The 12918-nt window shown below is 39.0% G+C and overlaps 1 protein-coding gene across 4 annotated transcripts in view; it reads right to left on the bottom strand.

The window, feature by feature from the left end:
• LOC133555186 (dedicator of cytokinesis protein 9-like) overlaps positions 1-12918 on the bottom strand; it is a 141290-nt gene that overhangs the window by 79241 nt on the left and 49131 nt on the right. For all 4 annotated transcript variants that reach the window (XR_009807281.1, XM_061904741.1, XM_061904742.1 and 1 more), the window contains exons 10-16: positions 7043-7117; positions 6827-6967; positions 6392-6739; positions 4665-4747; positions 852-974; positions 693-772; positions 414-601 (exon numbers count right to left, since the gene is read on the bottom strand). Coding sequence is in view for 3 of the 4 variants with exons in the window: in XM_061904741.1 (XP_061760725.1) it covers positions 414-601; positions 693-772; positions 852-974; positions 4665-4747; positions 6392-6739; positions 6827-6967; positions 7043-7117 (1038 nt within the window). In the remaining variant the exon portion in view is untranslated. The remainder of the gene's footprint in view (positions 1-413; positions 602-692; positions 773-851; positions 975-4664; positions 4748-6391; positions 6740-6826; positions 6968-7042; positions 7118-12918) is intronic.

Raw genomic sequence — 12918 nt, 5'->3', positions numbered from 1 at the left:
AAGTCGCATCAATGGTATGAAGTATTTTATTTATCATTGGTTAGCTTCAGAATAAAAATGTTATAAAACAAAAATAAGACTTATTATACTCTAAAAATGTTGGTCTTACTTAAAAATGCATGTTAAAGTGTTAAAAAATATTATATGGCTCTCACGGTAATACCCTTTAAAATATTTGGCTTTAATGACTCTCTCAGCCAAAAAGGTTCCCGACCCCTGACATAAAAAGCGTTGACCGAAGCGGGTTCCATTACAAGGGTTAACTTAATTACAAGTTGTTGCCAGGTTCAAACAAAATACTATACAGTTCTACCTTTTGGCTAACTGGCAGACTCAAATGAGCATAGGATTAATATCATCAAGATCTTTACAAATGTTGACAAATGTTGCAAATGCCTTTTATAAAAATGTACCTTATGGAAAGATTTCTGCCCATCGTATTTGAGGTGCTTTGGGTAGACGTAAAGATGGTTTTTGTAGATGGTAAAGGGTTGGGAGCATTTGGCGATGCAGGGTACAAACTCTTCCACCTCGAGAATGGCACTGCCAGGCTCATTCCCATCAAAGTTCCTCACCGGAATGTAAGAGGAAGTGACACAATCTGGAAGAAGGAGGGGAGAGACACATTCAATGGAAACAATGCTTTACTTACTGGTTTATTGGATTTTGGGGTAAATATTTGGTGGGTTTACTGGTCATATCTGGGTTCACACAATCAATTGTTACATCCAAGTTCCCTAACAGCACTGGGAGTTTTGTCATTTTCTCTGGTCTGTTGGGAGAACAGAAATGGATGTCAAACATGTCATGGGGAGATATTAAAGTGATAGAAAACACAAACAACGTTTTACTTTCTGAAGTCAGCTAGCAGTTTGAACATGTCCTCATCCGACAGTTTGCTGCTATCTTGTCTGTAAAGAGCTGAGAAACGAGCACTTGTGTCCAATGTTCCAGATGCATCACTAAAAACAGGCCTGTGAACACAAAATACATTTATATTTACAAACCCCGTTTCCATATGAATTTGGAAATTGTGTTAGATGTAAATATAAACGGAATACAATGATTTGCAAATCCTTTTCAACCAATATTCAATTGAATGCACTACAAACACAATATATTTATTGGTAAAACTCAAACTTTATTTTTTTTTTTTTGCAAATAATAATTAACTTAGAATTTCATGGCTGCAACCCGTGCCAAAGTAGTTGGGAAAGGACATGTTCACCCCTGTGTTACATCACATTTTCTTTTAACAACACTCAATAAACGTTTGGGAACTGAGGAAACTGATTGTTGAAGCTTTGAAAGTGGAATTATTTCCCATTCTTGCTTGATGTACAGCTTAAATTGTTCAACATTCCGGGGTCTTAATGTCGTATTTTACACATTTTCGATGTGACTCATGTCTGGACTGCAGGCGGGCCAGGAAAGTACCCACACTCTTTTACTACGAAGCCACGCTGTTGTAACACGTGGCTTGGCACGGTTTTAATGAAATAAGCAGGGGCGTCCATGATAACGTTGGTTGGATGATAACATGTGTTGCTCCAAAACCTGTATGGACCATTCAGCATTAATGGTGCCTTTACAGATGTGTAAGTTACCCATGCCTTGGGCACTAATACACCTCCATACCATCACAGATGCTGGCTTTTGAACTTTGCGCCTATAACAATCTGGATGGTTATTTTCCTCTTTGTTCCGGAAGACACCACGTCCACATTTTCCAAATATAATTTGAAATGTGGACTCGTCAGACCACAGAACACTTTTCCACTTTGCATCAGTCCAAGCCATATCACATACAGATAGTGTGTCATGAGATATAAATTGAATTAAGAGGACTTAGAGTAAAGTAAATCAGCTCAAATATAGCTACAAATGAGGCATAATGATGCAATATTTACATACAGCTAGCCTAAATAGCTTGTTAGCATCGATTAGCTTGCAGTCATTCAGTGACCAAATATGTCTGATTAGCACACTCCACACAAGTCAATAACATCAACAAAACTCACCTTTGTGCATTAATGCACAGCGTCAAAAGTTTGATGGACAAAATGAGACACAAAAAGAAGCGGCATAAAAGACGTCCTAGAAAGTCGGAGAAAGTTATACATGTAAACAAACTAGGGTGAGTTCAAGGACCGCCAAAATAAGTAGGACAAAACGGCACTCGGCAAATACTCGAATCAGTGAAGCATGTTTGATACAAACAGTGTGCTTTATAGCAATTAGGGAGGTTTGTGTCATGTTTGTCCTCCTACAGCAGGGGTGTCAAACTCAAATACAGAGTAGGCCAAAATTTAAAACCGAACAAAGCCGCGGGCCGAGGTTGAACAAATTAACCTTTTAATAGGGACCCAAACAAGTTTTGCATTGAATATTGAACAAGCAAGGCTTATATAACTTTAGAGTGACATGCAAAATCGAGTTTCAAATAATAATAAAAAAATATCAGTGGCATAACAAATAAAATTTTAATAAGAATTGAATGCCTCTTTTCGGCGGTGGGGTTGAGGTGGACGGGGTTTGGTGACAGCGGGGGGTGTATATTGTAGCGTCCCGGAAGAGTTGGTGCTGCAAGGCGTTCTGGGTATTTGTTCTGTTGTGTTTATGTTGTGTTACGGTGCGGGTGTTCTCCCGAAATGTGTCATTCTTGTTTGGTGTGGGTTCACAGTGTGGCGCATATTTGTAACAGTGTTAAAGTTGTTTATACGGCCACCCTCAGTGTGACCTGTATGGCTGTTGACCAAGTATGCATTGCATTCACTTGTGTGTGTGTATAAGCCGCATATATTATGTGACTGGGCTGGCACGCTGTTTGTATGGAGGAAAAGCGGACGTGGAGACAGGTTGTAGAGAACGCCAAAGGCAGTGCCTTTAAAGCCAGCCCCAGATAAATTCGGGAGGGGCACTGAACTTCGGGAGTCTCCCGGGAAAATTGGGAGGGTTGGCAAGTAAGAGTATTAGTGGTGAATGCGGTGTTACAGCGGCGGGCCAGCTCTAATGTTAATTTGATATGGCCTCAAGGGCCAAGTGAAATTACACGCTGGGCCAAATTTGGCCCGCGGGCCAGAGTTTGAAACCCATGCCCTACATCTCCGTAATATCGCTAAAATTCGCTCCATTTTGTCCACTAAAGATGCTGAGATCATTATCCATGCGTTTGTTACGTCTCGTCTCGATTACTGGAACGTATTATTTTCGGGTCTCCCCATGTCTAGCATTAAAAGATTACAGTTGGTACAAAATGCGGCTGCTAGACTTTTGACAAGAACAAGAAAGTTTGATCACATTACGCCTGTACTGGCTCACCTGCACTGGCTTCCTGTGCACTTAAGATGTGACTTTAAGGTTTTACTACTTACGTATAAAATACTACACGGTCTAGCTCCAGCCTATCTTGCCGATTGTATTGTACCATATGTCCCGGCAAGAAATCTGCGTTCAAAAGACTCCGGCTTATTAGTGATTCCTAGAGCCCAAAAAAAGTCTGCGGGCTATAGAGCTTTTTCCGTTCGGGCTCCAGTACTCTGGAATGCCCTCCCGATAACAGTTCGAGATGCCACCTCAGTAGAAGCATTTAAGTCTCACCTTAAAACTCATCTGTATACTCTAGCCTTTAAATAGACCTCCTTTTTAGACCAGTTGATCTGCCACTTCTTTTCTTTCTCCTATGTCCCCCCCTCCCTTGTGGAGGGGGTCCGGTCCGATAACCATGGATGAAGTATTGGCTGTCCAGAGTCGAGACCCAGGATGGACCGCTCGTCGGGACCCAGGATGGACTGCCCGCCTGTATCGATTGGGGACATCTCTACGCTGCTGACCTGCCTCCGCTTGAGATGGTCTCCTGTGGACGGGACTCTCGCTGCTGTCTTGGATCCGCTTTGAACTGAACTCTCGCGGCTGTGTTGGAGCCACTATGGATTGAACTTTCACAGCATCATGTTAGACCTGCTCGACATCCATTGCTTTCGGTCCCCTAGAGAGTGGGGGTTGCCCACATCTGAGGTCCTCTCCAAGGTTTCTCATAGTCAGCATTGTCACTGGCGTCCCACTGGATGTGAATTCTCCCTGCCCACTGGGTGTGAGTTTTCCTTGCCCTTTTGTGGGTTCTTCCGAGGATGTTGTAGTCGTAATGATTTGTGCAGTCCTTTGAGACATTTGTGATTTGGGGCTATATAAATAAACATTGATTGACATTGATTGAAACCATATTAAAACAAAAAATATGTTTTTTACCCCATCATCTGTTTCCATTTTTCATACTTTTGAAAAAGCTCCAGAGAGCCACTAGGGCGGCGCTAAAGAACCGCATGCGGCCCCAGAGCCGCAGGTTGCCGAGCCCTGCACTAGTACAACAGAAGCACTTTAGTGTTTTAAAAAAAAAAAAATTGCTGCAAAAATGTTGGTGCCCCAAGTTTTAAATTGAACGCAAACCACCAGTTGAATAGCCCTGGTTTAATATTTACATCGTAGGTCATCCTTCCCAAACAAGCTGCATATTTCGTCAGAGTTTGTTTAAATGTTGGTCTCCCAGATTTGACACATTAATTATGAGCTACTGTATGCTTGCAAGACAAGCGCTCTATTATTTTTTTTTTTTTTTAATAACTCGAAGTGCCCAGAGTGAAGTTATAGAAAAGAGATAAATACACCTTGCAGACCAGGCAAATGGCATCCTGTACTGGCCGAGTCTTTTGCAGGCCAACTTTGCATTCTTCTTCACTTTTTGAGCCATCTGAACAGAAAAATACATATATTTATAAGGTAACAAGTACATATACAGTTGTGATCAAAATTATTCAACCCCCACACAATTTTGGTGTTTTAGCAAGTTGGACGTTTATTCCGTATTTTGTTTATAGTCATATCAAATAAAGATGCATTAAATAGACAAATGCAACTTCAATTGTAACACTGTATTTTACAAAATACCAAAAAAGGACATTTTGCTTAATATCTCATTGACAAAATGATTCAACCCCCTAGTTACATGCATCTTTAGTACTTAGTAGAACACCCTTTGGCAGTAATGACATCCTTCAAACGTGATACATAACCAGACACAAGCTTCTTGCAACCATCTACAGGTATTTTAGCCCATTCCTCTTGGGCAAAGGCCTCCAGTTCATTCATATTCTTGGGCTTGTGTGCTGCAACTGCCTTCTTCAAGTCCCACTACAGGTTTTCTATAGGATTTAGGTCTGGCGACTGTGAAGGCCACTCCAGAGTCTTCTAGCCCTTCTTCTGCAACCACTCTGATGTTGATTTGGAGGTATGCTTGGGATCGTTCGTCACTGACTTCATGACATTTGCAGCTAATATATCCTGGTAGGAAATAGAATTCATAATGCCTTGAACGCGCTGGAGATTCCCGGTACCTGAGGCAGAGAAACAGCCCCGGAGCATAATTGACCCCCACCATGCTAAACAGTAGGAAGGTGTTCTCTTTGTAAGCTTCGTTTTTTTCTCCTCCAGACATAACGTCATAGGCCCAAAGAGTTCCAGTTTTGTCTCATCACTCCATAGAACAGTTTCCCAAAACCTTTGGGGTTTGTCCAGATGATTCTTGGCATACTGGAGTCTACTTTTCTTGTGCCTGGTAGTCAGAAGTGGGGTACGCCTGGGAGTTCTGGCATGGAGGCCTTCATCTTGTAGTGCGTGCCTTATTTTCTGGGACGAAACCTGCGTTCCCCCCTCTGCAATGTCCTGTTGTAGTTCCTCAGCTGTTACCCGGGGGTTTTTCACCAGTGTATGCTTCAAATACCGGACAGCAGTTGCACACAGCATCCTCTTTCTAGCACGCCCAGGTAGTGTTTCCACTGTGCCTTTAGCTTTAAACTTGCAAATTATGCTCTCAACTGTGTCTCTTGGAATGTGTAATGTCTTTGCTATTTTCTTATATGCATATCCTTTCTTATGAAGAGAAATTACCTCCTCTCTTGACTTCTTTGACCACTCCCTGGACTTCATCATGTTGCAAATACACCATTGACCATCTACAAGAAGCTGAGCATTACAGTCTTTTTCAATCTGTTTAATTGTTGCTGGTTATGGTTCTAATCACATCTACAGGTGTTTTCAACACCTGATTGAAAAGACCTTATTCAAATTTGTTCTTAAGAGTTATGATCTTCAAGGAGTTGAATAATTTTGTCAATGAGATATTAAGAGAAATGACACTGTTTGGTATGTTACAAAATATAATGTTAAAATTCAAGTTGCATTTGTCTATTTAATGCATCTTTATTTGATATGACTATAAACAAAATACGGAATAAATGTCCAACTTGCTAAAACACCAAAACTGTGTGGGGGTTGAATAATTTTGATCGAAACTGTAGAAGGTGTCAAGAGCATGGTGTTGCTGTGATGTGAGCACCTTGGCTGAATCTGAGCTCTTCATGTAGGGCTCGGTACAGTGAGTGATCCCTCCTTGGAGGACCTTCTCAATCCTTGCCACCAAGAAGATCTCTGGATGTGGGCACGTGACTGAAAACACTCCCTGTTTAGGATATTGGAGAGCCATCTCCGGAAACCCACAGGCCAGCCATTGCCGACCCAAGGGACCCTCGCCTTTACAAGCATCAATGTTCATGGTGTGGTCACCAGTTGAGCCGGATGAAATTTGTCGGACCAAAGGGTGGTTGAGATCTACATGGAAGTCCGCAGAAATTTTCCTGCTGTTCTGAACATCAAAGAGGGATAGCACCACATAGAAAGGTTCCACCTTTTATGAAAGAAAGAAAACATGGGCAAATAAAATACTTTCTTATTTTCTGTCATTTTGTTTTACGGCTTTTGGAATGGAACATACGTTAGTTGTTAGTTCCTCCTGATTTTCTGCAATGCAGCACCGCATATTGAACGACAAGTCATGACAGCTGACCAGGATTCTCTTCCCGAATTTCTCCTCAAACTGATGCACGTCCGGTTCGGTGCTAGTGCAATCCGCTTTCTGTGGATACAGGCGCTGTGTCAGAAAGTCATTGATATCCATAAATTATTAAGGGACCAGGTCGTTAAGCATCACCTGTGTGTCAGGGTCCAATGTGAACAGCTTCAGCCGGGCTTCACTCTTTATTGTAAATTCCATATCTCTGGCCGTCTAGAAAGAAAGAAATTGTCAAAAGACGGTAACCAAATGTAGCATGAAATAGTGATAATCATTGATAACATCTAAGACCTATAGACCATATTTCTTTTTCATTAGGCAGTTTACCCCCGGGCATACTTGCCAACCTTGAGACCTCCGATTTCGGGAGGTAGTGGGCTGGGGGGCTTGGTCGGGGGCGTGGTATATATATATATATACAGTATATATATATATATATATATATATATATGTATATATATATATATATATATATATATATATATATAGTGTAATATGTATATATATATATAAATTACTGTATGTATTTATATATATGTGTAGATAAATGAACACTGAAATTCAAGTATTTATTTTATTTATTTATATATATATATAATAAAATAAATATATATATAAATATATACATATATGTAGACTACACTGAAAGTCAAGTATTTCTTATCTACAGTATATATATATATATATATATATATATATATATATATATATAAAAATATATATATATATATATAAATACTTGACTTTCAGTGAATTATATATATATATATACTGTATATATATATAAGAAATACTTGAATTTGAGTGTTCATTTATTTACACATTTACACACACATAACACTCATCTACTCATTGTTGAGTTAAGGGTTGAATTATCCTTGTTTTTCTAACCATATTCATGTACAGTAGGTGGCAGTATTGTCCTGTTTAAGAGTGTCACAACATTGCGGTTCACGGCAGACGAACTGCTTTACGGTAGACGAAAACGGACTGCTGTTGTTGTGTGTTGTTGTGTGTTGTTACCGCTCAGGGAGGACGTTAATGAAACTGCCTAACAATAAACCCACATAAGAAACCAAGAACTCGCTCTCAATCATTCTGCAGTTATAACGTCATTGGGCAGACCTGCTGTTTATATTGTGGGAAAGCGGATGTGAATACAGGCTGTCGACACGTCACTCAGGTCCGCATGGAGCTGGAGGGGGCGTGGCCTCCAGCTCCGTCTAAATTTCGGGAGATTTTCGGGAGAAAATTTGTCCCGGGAGGTTTTCGGGAGAGGCACCAAATTGCGGGAGTCTCCCGGAAAATCCGGGAGGGTTGGCAAGTATGCACCCAGGACAAGTCGCCTCCTCATCACAGGGCCAACACAGACAGACAGACAACATTCACACTCACATTCACACACTAGGGCCTCAAATTACATGAATATGCATTGTTATAAAAGGATCAAGAGCTATGATTTTAATATGAATCATAATTGCAACATGTAACGCTGATTAGGTATTATATTTGGTATCAGGAGAAAGGTTTAATTCATACAAGTGTTGCTCAATCATATGTTCAAGTCCTAATATGTTATGTAATGAAATAATGGGATAATACTTATACTTATAATAATACATAAATTAATATTCAAAATGATTATGTAACATAACTTAGGGGTGTGTTTACCTTTTTCTCTCTATTTTTCTTAGCTGATACAAAGTAGGTCATATAGTCCATGTTACGTACGCCAATACAGTAGGTGGTGGTATGCACCTATAAAAAATAATGGCTGCTTGCTCACCAAATAAAAAAGAAGAAAAATCATAAGAGGTTGGATACATGGTGAACAAACCAGGTCAAGCAAACAATAATTAATGTATGTAATCTTAAATAAATAGTAAAAAGGTAGCATAAACATTTTCATGGGTGTTATAATGTTGATAAGATATTGTACCAAATTAACATTTAATTTTTATTCTCAGCGGCCTGCCCAGCAGGCTTTGCAAGCATGTGATTTGAACTAAATAAAAAAGACTGAAAATAAGCCATGAGTCTGGGGGCCGCAGGTCCCCAGCCAGGTGGCGGGACAAGGGTGGAACCACCCCACCCTCCCACCTCCACTCCACTTTTTTTTAGCAAATGAACATGCAAAAATTTGCACACAAAAAAAACAAGCACCATTTAAGATGTTTTAGTGTTTAAAGAATTGAAAAATTGTCAACAGAGTTTACAAATATGCATACGCCATTCATCCAAATGAATCACTATGTCTGTTTCAGTCATTGTGTTATTTAGTCACTACAGTAATTACAACTTGTGTTCACAACCACAGGAACCACATGGGTTAGCCTACTCTATACATTATTTACAACCTTACTAATGTTCGCTTCACAGCCACAGATGGTTCATTGAGTTGTTTACATTATTTACACATTAAATTTGAATCATTCACACATTACTTTGGCATTTTTGCTTTCATGGCTCTGAGCAGCTTGGATTTTCCTTTTTGTTTCTTCTTTAGTGGATTCTGCCTCAGGTTTTATAGCCGATTTATGTGTCTTCGACTCCCTCTCCACTTCTTACTGCTCCAAATGCAAAAATCATGCAAAAATCATAAAGAGTGCACACAAAGTTTATTCTATTAGCATTTACCATGAATTGATTAACGTGGACCCCGACTTAAACAAGTTGAAAAACTTATTTGGGTGTTACCATTTAGTGGTCAATTGTACGGAATATGTACTGAACTGTGCAATCTACTAATAAAAGTATCAATCAATCAATCAATCAAAAGCTAACTTCCCTTTATCGGAATAGCCATGTGTGATTTATAGCATGAAATAACAAATATCTTGCAGTCATGTTGTTTATGTTTCAAAATGATTAAACTATTTAATGTCAAAATATAAACAGTAGTAAGTAGCCTTTTGTTCTTTTATCAGGCATCAGGTGCTCGCTCATATAGCAAAAGGTGTTGACATATGACTGGTTCACATGTGTACTGGTTAAACAATTATACATTCATCAATTAAAACAACTGGATGAATACAAATTGTTTTGTTGTTCCGACCCAATAGGTGGGTTGCAATCATGTGACCTAAAGGCACATCCGGGCACTTCTGGGTTTCAAGCGATATTGTAGGGTCCCAATAGGCCAGGGGTGTCAAACTCAAATACAGACTGGGCCAAAATTTAAAACCGAATAAAGCCGCGGGCCGAGGTTGAACAAATTAACCTTTTAATAGGGACCCAAACAAGTTTTGCATTGAATATTGAACAAGCAAGGCTTATATAACTTTATAGTGACATGCAAAATCGAGTTTCAAATAATAATAATAATTAAAAAATATCAGTGGCATATCAAATAAAATTTTAATAAAAATTGAATGTCTCTTTTCGGCGGTGGGGTTGAGGTGGACGGGGTTTGGTGATAGCGGGTGGTGTATATCTTACCGTCCCGGAAGAGTTAGTGCTGCAAGGCGTTCTGGGTATTTGATCTGTTGTGTTTATGTTGTGTTACGGTGCGGATGTTCTCCCGAAATGTGTCATTCTTGTTTGGTGTGGGTTCACAGTGTGGCGCATATTTGTAACAGTGTTAAAGTTGTTTATACGGTCACCCTCAGTGTGACCTGTATGGATGTTGACCAAGTATGCCTTGCATTCACTTGTGTGTGTGTATAAGCCGCATATATTATGTGACTGGGCTGGCACGCTGTTTGTATGGAGGAAAAGCGGACGTGGAGACAGGTTGTAGAGAACGCCAAAGGCAGTGCCTTTAAAGCCAACCCCAAATATTGTTGTCCCGGATGAAATTCGGGAGGGGCACTGAACTTCGGGAGTCTCACGGGAAAATTGGCAGGGTTGGCAAGTAAGAGTATTAGCGGTGAATGCGGTGTTACAGCGGCGGGCCAGCTCTAATGTTAATTTGATATTGCCTCAAGGGCCAAGTGAAATTATACGGCGGGCCAAATTTGGCCCGCTGGCCAGAGTTTGACACCCATGCAATAGGCAGTTGTTAAATGACCTAATAAATCACTGCAGATTTTTGGCCGTAATTCAAGATTTTGGAGCAAATATAAATGCGATCATGAAAAAATACTTAAAATGGGATGGCGGGAAATTATACACTCTTAAGAAAAATATTTTTTTAATGATTTCAACCATTTAACATCACCAAGACGTTACTGCTCGCCACAACTTCACTTCATTTTGCACTTACGGTATATAGAGAACAAAAGATTGGAGGCAAATAATGTGTGTACATCTGAGCGGTCCACAAATTAAGCATTAATCGGTGAAAGACAAAGTGCCGTGCTGCTGTGATTGTGACGCTAATGAGAAAAATGATAAGTCTGTTTGAAGTTGATTTCCTGCTACAAATGTTAGTCTCATCTACAGTTTATATCTGCAGTTGATTTTATGATGTGAAGTTCATATTTTGTCTCATTAATTAGCTATAAATGTCTCTGTTGTTCAGCAATATTTGCTATCGATATCAAGATTAAGTATATGCTGTTTATCTAGTTCATTAATACTATTAAGAATATTTTCTTCATGCTAACCAATATCATCAAAGACGCTATAAAATGGTCAACCGTGTCCAATAAAGCAGTGGTCCCCAACCTTTTTGTATCCGCGGACCGGTCAACGCTTAATAATTTGTCCCTTTTTTCTTTGTCATGAAAAAGGGAGGGTTTTGTCATGAAAAAGGGAGGTTTTTGTGGTTGGTGCACTAATTGTAAGTGTATATTGTGTTTTTTATGTTGATTTAATAAAAATAAAAAATAAATATATATATATATATATATATTTTTTTTTTTTTAATAAAAATTAATAAAAAATTATTCTGCGGCGCGGTGGTTGGGGACCACTGCAATAAAGCACTTGGCTTTTAGTTTCTGTCATGAAAGCGGACAATGAAAATAAGAGTGGATTGGACCAACAATTACAATATTTATTACTAGGACTTAACGTGACATTAGTTTATTTGCACAACCCGCTCTTTCGTAGTTATATTCAGGCATAGCAACCACAAAAGTACACTAACAAAATAATGCGATCTCTTGTCCATTCCTTACTTTTCGTTCTGCTCTTAAACATTACTAATATAGTACAGAATAAACTTAATTACATCACAGAAAGTTTCTCAAATCACATGTTAAAACAAACATTTTACAAAGTGATCGCTGCAGACACAAGCGGTTCGCTTGTATTCCACAAGATGATGAAAGTGATATTTTTAGGAGCCATTTCCTTCTACGCACTTTCGTTTTTTCCTGACTTCATTACCTTAATGAGCCATTTCTTTCATGACGATATGAAAGTTATTTCCTATCGCTCGATTTGAAAGACTGGAACACCCAAGAATAAAACAGAAATACGGAATTTTCTGATCAAACTCTACACTCTCTCTCACTTGTTTTAATGCTACGCTCAAACTGCTTGACCATCGTGTGAATTAAGCCGCAAAGAAGAAAAATAAATGTGACGTCATATGCAACCCAGCTATTATAAACAAGAGACTTTTGCGCTAATATTCATAAACATTGGTAAGAGAGCCTGAGCATTTTTTTCCCCCATTTAGACAAAAACAGAAACATCTTATTAGTTTGATTCATTAAAATATAGTGACAGTTTTTAACTGAAATAGTGGATGTCTAATTAACTTGCATTTGATGGAAGTCCATTGAGTCAATGAAACCCAATCAAATTTAAACGATATATTTCCCAGCCCTAGAAAAAAATATATATATTTTTTCAAAACATGCAAAAAGTATATAAAATGTGTTGTTTTTTGTTCTTTGAAACAGTTTCAAAAAGCTTCAAATTAGAAATTGCCAACACTTGTGGGAGTGCTATTTGTCCCCATACCTGACATCTATCTCTTTAAGATTATTTTGTATCATCTTTATTTGTTGATTATGTGTAAGCTATTCCATGTGGGGTTTTTTTTGTTTGTTTTGTTCGAGATTGGATATTACTATCACCTTCGTCAATGCACTCTTGTCACTTTTCCTTCACCAGCACAA

Source organism: Nerophis ophidion, linkage group LG06 (assembly GCF_033978795.1).
Source record: "Nerophis ophidion isolate RoL-2023_Sa linkage group LG06, RoL_Noph_v1.0, whole genome shotgun sequence".
Lineage (NCBI taxonomy): Eukaryota > Metazoa > Chordata > Actinopteri > Syngnathiformes > Syngnathidae > Nerophis > Nerophis ophidion.
This window is presented reverse-complemented; position numbering and strand designations above follow the sequence as displayed.